Source organism: Sus scrofa, chromosome 18, assembly GCF_000003025.6.
Source record: "Sus scrofa isolate TJ Tabasco breed Duroc chromosome 18, Sscrofa11.1, whole genome shotgun sequence".
Classification (NCBI taxonomy): domain Eukaryota; kingdom Metazoa; phylum Chordata; class Mammalia; order Artiodactyla; family Suidae; genus Sus; species Sus scrofa.
In genome coordinates this window covers 3,084,940-3,097,214 of record NC_010460.4, presented here as the reverse complement: position 1 = coordinate 3,097,214, position 12,275 = coordinate 3,084,940, and the positions used below count along the sequence as shown (strand labels likewise).

General features: G+C 58.3%; 1 protein-coding gene across 3 annotated transcripts in view; it reads right to left on the bottom strand.

The window, feature by feature from the left end:
- PAXIP1 (PAX interacting protein 1) overlaps positions 1 to 12,275 on the bottom strand; it is a 44,387-nt gene that overhangs the window by 14,025 nt on the left and 18,087 nt on the right. For all 3 annotated transcript variants that reach the window (XR_002340250.1, XM_021078627.1, XM_021078628.1), the window contains exons 6-9: positions 11,368 to 11,997; positions 5,318 to 5,834; positions 4,750 to 4,844; positions 188 to 283 (exon numbers count right to left, since the gene is read on the bottom strand). Coding sequence is in view for 2 of the 3 variants with exons in the window: in XM_021078627.1 (XP_020934286.1) it covers positions 188 to 283; positions 4,750 to 4,844; positions 5,318 to 5,834; positions 11,368 to 11,997 (1,338 nt within the window). In the remaining variant the exon portion in view is untranslated. The remainder of the gene's footprint in view (positions 1 to 187; positions 284 to 4,749; positions 4,845 to 5,317; positions 5,835 to 11,367; positions 11,998 to 12,275) is intronic.

Here is a 12,275-nt window from a genome sequence, read left to right as displayed (position 1 = left end):
AGGGAGCCCGCCGTCTCCTAACACCACCCGGACACCTCCCCTTCGCTCAGTCCTCGAAGTCAGAAAGGCCTGCTGGCCACAGAGGACTGATCCGCCAGCGCCTGCGGAGCAAGGGTGGGATGCCATGTCCCCGTTTCAGAGGGAGGAAACAGCTCCTCCTGGAGCCAGCGTCCTAACGTGGACTCACCTGCGCAAAGAGCCCGCTGACTTGACTCTCGCAGAGAAGGTGTGTGCAGCGGCTGGAGAACGTGGGGTCCACGGCCCCTCCGTGCGCCTGGATTATCTGCACACACACAAGACGGGGCTCAGGGCGGGAGGGAACTGCCATTTCAAACAAGACAGCGACTGGAAGGGTCCAGGGTGGATTCGCAGAGGTATTTCCCCAAGTAGAGAAGAGACATCAGTTACACTGATGGGCTCTCCCACTCGGCACCACGGAACTGCAATGACCTCTAACACCCGTTCATCCGACTTTCCAGGAGGGGGGAGGAGTAAGACACGGCGCTCACCTTCTCCCCCAAACACCCCCAAGCCCATCCACGTGTAGAGCGATTCACACAGATCATCTACTGAACGCTGGCAGCAGACCTTCAACCTCCAAAAAGGGCAAGCAGCCCTCCCCATGGCTGCGCAGAGCCAAAGGGAAGAAGAGCGAGAAGGAATCAGGACGGGACTAGCACTCCTGAGAGGGAGCCGTGAAAGAGGAAAGGAACCCACCACCTAACCCACCGGGAGATGAGCCGAGACGGAGGGACCTCAAAGTCACCAAGAAAAGCACAGCAGCTGGACCGAGGAGGGCCGAGCAGAGGGAGAGCCGCACAGACCAGCTGCACCACCGCCCTGGACACCACAGCCCGAGACGCTCAGGCCAGGGCTGGGCACTGAGACGCAGGCTCTGGAGAATAAGACAAATATAAGCAAACCAGAGCAGCTCAGGAGTGATTCCCAGTTAGAAAAACAGGAGAATTCTCCTAAATGAGCAGACAATGAAACAGACCTTGCAGTCTCACAGATACTGAGTTCAAAAAGGAGAGAGTGAAAATACCGAAGGAATTAAGAGAGGGTATGAACGGTAATGCAGACTCCTTTAGAAAGAACTAGAAATGGTAAGGAGGAGCCAAGGAAAACCAGAAAATGCATCTGCAGAGACGCAAGCTGAGTTAAAGGCGCTGAGCAGCAGAAGGAAGGATGCAGAGGAAGGAGCAAGTGACTTGGAAGTTAGAACAATGGAAATCGCCCCATCAGGACCGCAGACAGAACACCAAATGCAGAGAGGAAAGCAATGAGAGATCCGTGGGCCCACCTAAAGCAGACCCACCTATTCACCACAGGGATTCCAGAGGAGGAGGAAACAAAAAGGGGACGGAAACGGTATTTGAGGAAATCACGGCTGAAAACTTTCCCAATCGAGAGGACACAGATACCATTACAATGAAAACTGCAGAAGTTAAAGGAGAGGATTCTAAAGGCAGCAAGAGAAAAACAAAGAATTAATTATAAGGGAACCCCCATAAGGCTATCAGCTGATTTCCTCTGCAGAAACACTACAGGCCAGAAGAGAAGAGGCAAAGTTCTAAAAGGGAAAAATTGGCAGCCAGAATACTCTACCCCGCAAGCATACCATTCAAATAGGAGAAATAATGTCTCCATAAACCCTCCCTAGAAGAGCACAGCAACACTAAACCCAGTCAAAAAGAAACCCTAAAAGGGCTCCTCTAAAGAAAACGAAGGTAAGAGGGGTTCCCATCATGGCGCAGTGGAAACAAACCCAACTAAGAACCACGAGGATGCGGGCTCCATCCCTGGCCTCGCTCAGTGGGTTCAGGGTTCGGGTGTTGCCATGAGCTGCGGTGCAGGTCGCAGACGCGGCTCAGATCCCGAGTGGCTGTGGCTGTGGTGTAGGCCGGCAGCTGCGGCTCTGATTAGACCCTTAGCCTGGGAACCTCCATATGCCACAGGCGCAGCCCTGAAAGAAAGACAAAAAAATAACAGAGGATATTACACTTGCCAACATATATGTCCCCGATCTAATACAGGAGCACCCAAATACCTAATGATAAACACTAACAGACATAAAAGGAGAAACTGATGGGGATACCATCACAGTAGGACACGTTAACACCCCTCTCACATCGATGGACACATCCTCTAGACAGAGAATCAAAAAGGCAACAGCGATCCTGAAGCCACAGTAGAAAAGCTAGACTTAAACGACATTTACAGGACAGTACATCCCCCCAAAATCAGAATACACATGGAACATTCTCAAGGACTGACCACCTGCTGGGGCACAAAACTAATGTCCACAAATTTAAGAGTACAGACACTGTTTCAAGTATCTTCTCTGACCACGATGGCATCAAACTAGAAATCAACCACAGGAAAAGAAATGTGAATTTCCAGGGGAAAAGAGAAGAAAAGCAGAAGGTCCCCTCCACTGGGCACTATGGGTGTTTGAGACCAGCCGGGCATCGGACGAGGCTGGCAGCGTCCCTGACCTGCACCCATTGGGGGCCCAGAGTTGCCCCCACCCCCAGCTGTGGCAACTGAACATGCGTCAGACGCAGCCAAAGGCCCCCGGGGGCAGAATCCGTGATTTTCAGAAACTTTACTCTAAAAGGGGGGGGAAAGCAATTCAGAATGAAGTTGGTAAATAACACAAATTCATTTTTAGAAACAGACTCAGGCAGCCGGGCGGGGGGGGGCTGTCCCAGCTGGCTTGCAGCGGCATACCAGGATCTGGTTCCTGCCGGCGCCCACGTCCGCTCCCCCTGGTGTGGATGAATGCCTGACTCCCCTCTGCCCACCTGTCTTTTTCTTGGTTTTTCTCACTCATTCATTCCCCAAACTCTTCAAAGAAATGTAACGCCCCCTGCTGCCCTCCCTCCAGGAGCCACGGACTCGGCCCAGAGCTGGACTGGACAGACGTGGAGGGCCGGGCGGGGGCCCTAAGACAGAGCCGCAACAGGAGGGGCGGCGCAGTTCCCTCTCCACGGTCGCCACGCTCTCCAGCGAGGCCCTGGCGTGCCACCCTGGCAGAGGGAGGGAGCCGAGGCCGGGAGCAGCCCTGAGAATTTCCAACCGGCAGAAGGCACAGCATCACCCTTCCCGACGCCGCCCCGCCCCACCTGCACCTGCCTCCACGATCTCCCCTCCCCTCCCCCTAGAGCCCCCGCACCCCAACCACATCTGCCCCTTTGCAGGCCTCGGGGAGGGGGACGTTTGGACTTCAGGGGCCTGAAATTGCCTCTGTCCCACGGCCTCACTGACGGACTGGAGAGGCTGCTCCAGGTGAGAAATGCGCTGCCCTCAGAACAGTGCAGACATGACGCCACTGCCGTCTGGCTCCCGGCCGTGGTCCAGCCAGTGCTCTCCAGCCCTTCCCACGCGGACAGCACCCTGCAGCTGAGAGCTGTCTTCTGGCCTTCCTTTCCTCTGTCCCCCACTCCTGTCATTTAACAGTGGGCCTTTCGGACTCATCCTTTAATTGGAGAACAAAACCAACCCCCGTACACCGAACCTTTGATCTTTGGGTTTTGCTCTGTTTCTTTTTTAAGAACGGTTTCTGCGTATCACCTTCTACACGCCCACGATTTGGGGCGGGCTTCTGCCGCTGTAACCCCCCAGCCTCACCCCTGCCCACAGCCCTGGCCGGTGCTCGCCGGCTCCAGGGTCTTCCTCACTCCTCCTTCACCATGGAAACAAGCCGATCCCCTTTCTGAATGCCCGTTTCTGTAACAGGGCATCTAAGCGTGGTCTCGGGAGGCATGGCCTGGCCTTGGTCTCCTGCCTCCTGGACCTGCTCCCTCCCCTTTCTGCCCCTCCACCCCCATTCGGTGCCACTCCCGGGGACCCCCCCCCACGAACTCCTATTCCTCTACGTCCCTGGAGACTGTTCTCCAGCTGACCCCCCTCCCCAACCCCGCAACGACATAGCTGTGTCCTCCCTGGGCTCTCCCTGCACCTGGCACGCTGCTCACCGCCGTCTGTGCAGCCCACCCCGCCCCGGCCTCACCTGGCCTGGCACAGGGCAGGCCCTGAGACACCAGGGGTGCTTTTGGAGAAGCACCTGTACAAGGTCACTTTTTAACAGAAAATCTGACTCAATCGGATTCGTGGCACCGCAGGAAAAAGCGTTCCCCTTTGCTTTTCCTCAAAGGCCACCGCGCAAAGCCATTACTCAATCGATGGACGACAGTCCTGCGCCTGGCCTAGAGGACGCCGGGGTCCCACCCAACCTGGGACTCCAGGGCTTCTCCCACTCACCCTTGGGAAGCAGAAACGACTGAGGCACCTGCGAGCCGACAGCCCCCCATCTGAGGTCACCAAACCTCAGCCGAGTGATCTGTGTCGCTTAAATTCTAGGCCTGAGATGAATCTTGAGAGAGTCCTGGAGTTCTTGCCGTGGCTCAGAGGTAACGAACCCGACCGACTAGGACCCACTGGGACAGAGGTTAAGGATCTGGTGTTGCTGTGGCTGTGGTGTAGGTGTGGCTCGGATCTGGGTTGCCGCGGCTGTGGTGTAGGCCGGCAGCTACAGCTCCAACTCGACCTCTAGCCTGGGAACCTCCATACGCTGAGGGTGCGGCCCTAAAAAGACCAAAAAAAGAGAATGAGAAAGTCCAACATTTCCCCCTTCTACCTAAGACCACTGAAGCCCAGAGATGTGCTCCGCCCAAGGTCACAGAAAACGTGACGAGAAGGACCCAGGACACAAGCAGAGCAGACACGTACGGCCCACGACCTCACCCTTTTCCAGGTGGCCAGCAGCTGCTTGTCGGACATCTGCTCCGGATAATCCACAATGGCAAACACACAGCCCAGGAGGAAGCCTTCCTCTGGAACTACGAGAGAACGACAACAGGAGACGTTCGTCAAACCCTGAGCCCAAGCTGTGCGCGCACAGACACCAACAGCTCCTTCCGCAGGGAGGGTGGCGGGCGGGCAGGCGGGCGCAGAGGAAGGGGTGTCCTCCTGGCCGCGGCCTCTCCGCCGGCCTCTGCGCACATCTGCACACGCCTGTGCACGCCTGCAATGCTGCCACACGCCCGTCTGTCCACAATGACGAGACCAACGAAACCAACGGCTCACGCCTGAGCCGGTTCTCGCGGCCCCAAGTTCCACGAAAACCAATGTTCACCCGAGGGCAGGCGCCCCCAAGTCCCCCAGAGATGGAACTGCCCCTTGTCCTAGGAAACTCCCGTCCCCCACTGTCTAGAATGATCCTGACACAAATCCTTAGCCCACCTTCAAACGCTCTCAAAGCACTGACGTAAGCGTAAGACTTGGAAGAGAAAAGGCAGAAATCCACACTAACTCTCCACTGCTGGGTCGTGTCCAAACAGCTGGTGCTGGTGCTGCGGCGGCGGGGGCTGCGGGGGCGGCGGCTGGTGCTGGAGGGCCTGGGGCGCCTGGGTCTGCGTCTGCTGCTGCTGGTGCAGGCGCGCGAGCTGCTGCTGCTGAAACTGTGCGAGCTGCTGCTGCTGCAGCTGGTGCAGCTGCTGCTGCAGGGCCTGCTGCTGCGGGAGGGGCTGCAGCTGCTGCGGGAGGGGCTGCGGCTGCTGCGGGGGGCGGTGCATCGGCTGCTGTGGGAACGGGTGCTGGGGGAGGGCCTGCGGCGGGTAAGGCTGCTGTGCGGCGTGTGGCAACTGCTGCTGCAGCTGCACCGCCTGTTGGGGTGGCAGGTGCAGGACGGGGTGTGGTGGTGGCTGGGGCAGATGCGGCTCCGTGGTCACCTTTACTTGGCTGAACAGCACGGCGTTCGAGTGGCCCTGCTGGCTGTGATTCACCTGCTGTTCTAAACTTTTCGTTGGGGCCGAAAGGGACTGCAAGATCTAGAAAAGAAAAATCACGCAGAGCCCCAGTCAACAATTGCTGACACATGCGGATGCCTGGGAAGCATCAAACTGGACGCTTCGAAACACCTGCAATTTTCTTCTGGTCGTTAAGTATCACCGATTTCGATGAAGTCAATAAATCTGTATTTTGAGACCACCAAAATCCGAAACTGAGGAAGCAAAGAGGAATGAGCAAATGATTCCAGTTAACAGACACCCCCCACCCCGGCTGATGTGTTTGAGGGCCGGGGGAGGGAGCAGCGAAATGTCCCACGTGTTCCTCAGGCTGTGGGGTGACGGGTCTGCATGTGCCTGGCAGTGCCCCTCCGGGGGCCCCTTCTCCCGCCCACGCCCAGACCCCCTCTGGACCCGAGAGCCCCAGGAGCGACAAGCGTGAGGGCACCAGTAGGGACTCATCTGAGTCAAGCCTCCTCTCCACAGCTGCCCCTTCCCGACAAGGGACAGGGCCAGCAGAGGACAGTAAGACCCACACCAGGGTGAAGGCACGGGGCACCCCGGACAGCAGCTGCCAGCCCCCGACCCCTGTGTGTGGTCACCCCGCTCTGTGTCCTGGGTCGAGCCCCGTAAACGAGGAACGGGGAGACACCCCCAGTTGGTCTGTTTACGTGGCCAGGGCTCCCTGACCGAGAACATGAGCACAGTCACGTCAGAAGTGACCCGGAACCCCACAGATGGGACAGAGCCCTGAAGCCACAGGATGCCCTACGGGCCAGCCCACGCCCTCCAGCTCACCCTGCTTCCCAGGGACAGGAGTCAGTGGGACAGAGCTGTGCAAACTGTGCAGGGAGGGGTCGGGACAGGGAGCCAGGAGACACCACGGCACTGAGCACCAGATCGCAGGTGTGCCACCCCCGGGTAGCCCCGAATGTCACGAAGAAAACTGGAAGCCAACTTCTTACAGCCACGGAAACCAGCAACAAAGAGATTTTACTAAAACTCAAATCAATACAATGCACCCCTATTAAAGCATCTTGGTCATTTAAAAAACACTCCAGAAATTGCACTTCCTCATAACTAAAACTATACGAAAATCTCAAGTATGTTTCTCACACCTATCTTCCACTTACACAGACTCCAAAACATAAAGGTTACGTAACTGGCAAGCGCAATGAACTTCAGATTTAGTGCTGAAACAAATGAGGTTAATAACGAAAGAAGGAAGTTCCTGGTGTGGCTCAGCAGGTTACGCACGAACCCAACTGGGAACCATGAGGACGCGCGTTCGATCCCTGACCTTGCCCAGGGGGTCAAAGATCCAGCGCTGCCAGGAGCTGTGATGTAGGTCGAAGACATGGCTGGGATCCTGCGGTGCTGTGGTTCTGGCGTAGGCCAGCGGCTGCAGCTCCAACTGGACCCCTACCCTGGGAACTTCCATACGCCGTAGGTGTGGCCGTTACAAAAAGAAAAAAAGTGGAAGGAGAAATGGACCCCAGCACACACCCTGCAGGTGTGTCTGCAGAGAACAGCATTTGGGATGCGACCATTTCCACAAAAAGGCCTGCGGGGGGGGGGAGGCGGGAGCCCAGCTTGTACGTCTGCGGATGGGCCCTGAGCCCCCCCAGGAGACACTGGTGTGCACAGCGGCTGCCTCTGGGAGGGGAAATGGGAGCCAGAGGCGGAGGGAGAGCATCAGCACTTATTTTTAAAACGCTGCACATTACTGCTTCACCCTCGGAAGTAAACGACCGACACAAAATCGATAGGGAGCGGGGAAACGAACGCGGGGCTGCCCGCCACAAGGTGAAGCGGCTGGTGGCTGCAGGCTGCTGCCCGCCCAGGTCAGTGGGGAGCTCACGGCGGGCCCCAGGTGGGTGGGCAGGGCTGCCCCTCTCTGTGCTCACTTCTCAGGGAGGCCGGACTCGGCGGGGTGTGCCTTCTGAACAGGTGACCACAGGGACCACAACCCCCGGGGGCTGCGGGAGGCCGGGGTGTGAGCAGAGGGAGAACCAGACAGGAGCCCCAAGAGACGGGGGTGGACGCTGGCCTGGAAAGCCGCACACCTGGCAGGCCGGGGGGTGTGGGGAGCGGCACCTTCCACCCTCTGACCGCCTCTGGCTGAAAACGTGTTGGTCCTGAAGACTCAAAGGGAAAAGACTCTTCACGGCTTGAGTACACAAGCTGCCTTACTGCAAACCTCAATTTCTTTTGCCTTTTAAGGCCGCACCCGCGGCATATGGAGGTTCCCAGGCTAGGGGTCCAGTCGGAGCTGCAGCTGCAGCTGCCGGTCGACGCCACAGCCACGCAGAATCCTTAACTCCCTGAGCAGGACCAGGGATCGAACCCATGTCCTCATGGATACGAGCTGGGATTGTTACCATGGAGCCACAAAGGGAACTCCCTGCAAACAACAATTTTTACTGAATGTCACGCCTGAGTTTTTCCCTCACGGCCGTCATAGTCCTTCAAATCACTCAACTCTGAGCCACGTGTCATGCCCAGCAGTGCGACACACACCACAGGCTCCTAACCGCCCAAAATGTGCAGTTCAAACAGGGTTTTGACGGCTGCTATGTTTCCTCAACCCCCGATATAATTTTAAACCAAATCTTTCATTTCAAAGACTCATTTTCTGCACACTGAGCAGCAGCATGTCCTCATGTTCTGGAGGCAGAAGACGAACTTGGGTCGTCAGCGCAGGCACGTGGGCTTCGACGCCTTCTTTGACGTGGCCGTTGATTTTTAACATCTGGGGCTTCCGGGCTCCAGGGAGTCACATGGCCACAGACCTTGTTACTGCAGGGAGTGAACCTACGCCCAGGACATCAATCCCTGACGCCCTGCGCCTCAGTTTAGGGGAAGGACAAGGAAATCATGAGACTTGCAGGACACTTCCACCCTGAGACCCTACTGGACAAGGACTGACACGGGCCACTGAGCAAGGCCAATGGGAGAAGACCGCATCTCTCTGGACCCCACGTGGGTACCCCCCCCAACTTGAAAGAATAAAAACCCCTATGGGACAAAGAAAAAGAGGGCTCTTCTCCCTCCTCCCAGGAACCCCAGGAGCTTTCCTTAATAAAAGCTTTGCTGCCTGCGTGTTCGCGGAGTTCCTGCTTTGACCGCCGTGAACGAGAACCCGATTCCGGTACTATCTTTCTCAGATCACCGAAAAACTGTCAGAAAACCTCTTCTCTGTTCTTGCTAGTGCTGGAGCCATTCACTGGCTAGACGGGGTCCCACCGTGCACCCAGCCAAGAGGGTGGAGTCCGTCTTCCCGGGTGGGATGTCTTGCTGGCAGGGGCAAGATCTGCCCCTGCCCCGGGTGTTCTCATCTTCACTTCAAACCAGACTATTTTACCTCTATACCCAATACAGGGAACTTGGGATTTAAGCCAACCCCCACTGCATTTGAAAAGCACAGCACATAGTGGAAACGCCCGTCCCCGCTTGGGAGCCCCCGCTCGGGAGCGCTTCTCACATCGCAAGCCTATTTCACTTTATTCTTGGGTGGCTCCGGTGGCACGTGGAAGTTCCTGGACCACATGGACTGACCTGAGCTGGGGTGACAACGCTGGATCCCTAACAGGCTCAGACGGCAGGAAAAGGGAAGGCCGCTCCTAACGCCTCAGCCGAGGACAGGAGACTCGTGACTTTCCAGGCCGCCGGAGGCTCTGCAGGCTGGCGCCGGCGACCCTCACCGTGGCCCAGGAGAGGATCTTCCCGGGCACAGGGCACATCCCGGGGCCAGCGGGGCCACCCTCCAGACTGGCTCGCCCTCCAGCCTCCGCCACCTCCAAGTGCTCATGTCTCCCCTCTCTCTGCCTCGGCCGGGCACCTGCAGGCCCCCCGTCCCCCCGTGCACTCTGGCAGCTCCCCGACACCACCTCGCCCTCCTTGCGCGGCCCCTGCCAGGCAGGGACTCTGTGCCCTGGCTGGGTGCTGCTGAGCAGGCCCAGGCACCCAAGGGTGTGCACACTTGTCCCCGGGCTCCACCTTCTCCCTGAGCCCCGTGACCCACCGGACGAGGCCAGCGCTGCCCCTCCCTGACCACCTCATCTTGGGGACCTCGACCTCGCCCCCAGCCACCCCTGCCAATCACTCTCTGGACTGCGGCCGGCTGACAACTCAGATTCACCTCCAGGGCCCTGGTGGTAACACAGAGGGCATGACAGACACAGCTAACGAGGGATGGAACGGGCAGCTGCTGCCCAGCTGCGCAGGAAGGGCACCATGCAAACTTCAAAACGCCAGCTCCACCTTTCATTCCATCACACACTTCTCAGGACACAACAGAAACCCCAGCCATCTTTCCGGAGAATCTCATGATCCGGGCAAGCCAGGCCGACCTAAACTATCTGGACCAAACTCGACGTGCTGGGCAGAAAGTGTCGGGGCGCAGAGCCCTCCGGCTCCGCCACCCACCTCCACACCGCTCACCCAAACGCGCCATGCTCTGACCACCAGGCTGCCAGGGACCCACCACCCTCGGATCCCCTCCCTGGCCTGGACCCCACTGTGCCCACTCTCGCTAACATGCTGGCCAGGGTCACCCACTTACGCGGGCTCCTAACCAGCTCCGGCCACACGGCCTTCCCAGAACTGGGTGTCTGTCGAACCTCGTCCCCGTAAAGCCCTGACCACGTCTCTCCCCTGCGCTCTGCCCGCTGTGCTCACCCCTGCCCCCCTCGTCTCAAGGACCAGGACTATCCATTAGTCACTGCTTAGCCCGAGGCGGGAGGAAGGGCATTTTTAATCTTTTATGCATCTTTAATGGCCACCACTACCAGACTTGGGTATGGGGCTGTGATTTACAATAAGAGGAAGCATTTGGTGACCCCGACTAAAGGCCCCCCCCCCTTTCTGTCTCCACCCACTCCGCGCACTAACTCAGGGCTTTCTTTCCTTGGGGCTCAGCACAGGCAGGCCTACGCTGGGGTCTTCAGAGCCGATGTTCCTGTCACCTGCACCGCTGTGCCCTCACAGTCCTCCAGGACCCACCTGGATTTAAGCTCATCAACACCTGCAGCCGCGAGAGGCCCTGCTGCTCAGGTTTGTCTGCACCACCTAAAACCGGGGCAGGGCACTTGTCTTTCTTTCCCAGGGACCATAAAAATGCAACACACCCTTGACCACCTTCCTTCCGTTAAATTAAAACTATGGCTTCTTCAGCAAGCGAAATGGACTTAGTGTGTGTTATTCACCTCCTGCAAGGTCACCCCAGGCACCTAAGGACCGGGTGGCGGACCGCCGCTTCTGCGGCCCCCAACGAAACGGAGCAAGAGGGGAAGGAAGCCGCTCTTCCAGGACAGCACTTGCCACCGGTGTCCCAGGGCCAGCTCAGCAGTCAGAGCCCCACCTGTGTGCCTGTTGTCACCCTCTTCTGCAGAAGTTACGACGCGGGAATACGTGCTGCACACGTACATGCATACGTACAAGGCGTAACACCAGTTCTCGTGCAAACAGATACTGCTGCTGACGTGGCTGCAGTGAGGCGGCGGCGAACGCCACGGGAAGCTGAGGCCCGCCGCGTGCCCACCGCGGGGCCGCCCGTCCTCTCGGAGGGACTTACGTGGGCCACGTTGGGGGGCCGGCTCATCTGCTGGATGTCGGCGCTGTTGGTGATGTTGCGCAGCGTCCGCACGGCCGGGCTCCAGGCGGCCATCGCCTCGGGCCTCTCGGAGCCCGGGAGGGCCTGTCCCGGGGCCACCAGGTTCCCACGGACCTCAGGAGGCAGGACACCCCCCGGGACCGGCGGCACGTTGGCACACAGGTTAATGAGGCCGGGCTCCTTGCCGGGCGGCAGCCGGCGCTTGGCGGCCGTCAGCGGGGGCACTTCCGCCGGGGTCCAGTTTAGATTCCTCTCTTGCTTTTCCGGGGAGGAATCTGAAGAATCGTCGAACATCAGCTCCCCCTTGGCCTTCTCGGCGTTCGCTTTGGGTGAAAACTGCGGGTCACCTGCAGGGGAGCCTCCCTGAGAACTGGCGGGGCTCGACTTCTCGTCGCTACTGGCCTCGTTTGCGGAGTCTTGCTCCTCATTTTCTACCTCCTCCTCCTCCTCCTCTTCCTCCTCCTCATAAATAATGAGCCGAGGATGGTAGAGCGCCTCGTCCTTCTTGGCCTTCTCCGATATGCAGTCCAGCACCCAGTCGGGGGTCACGATGCTGATACCCGCTCTCTTCAGCGCACACGCGTACTTCTCCTGCAAGTGAAGCACACACACACAGACAAGGTGGCAGGTTCTACAGACTTCCTGGGACGGCGCAGCCCCAGACAGAACCTGAGCTGTCACTGCCCCTCCAGAGACACGAGACAAAAGGAACCACAACCAGGGGTCACAGGACGGCCTCCTGCCTGCCGGCAGCGGCCCTCAATGACTTTGTTTCAAAGGCTATTTGAGATGCAATATGTGGAGCTAGGAATCCTGGGGAAACTCACAAAACGCACGACCGCCACCGCCTCTACAGCTGTCACTGCCTG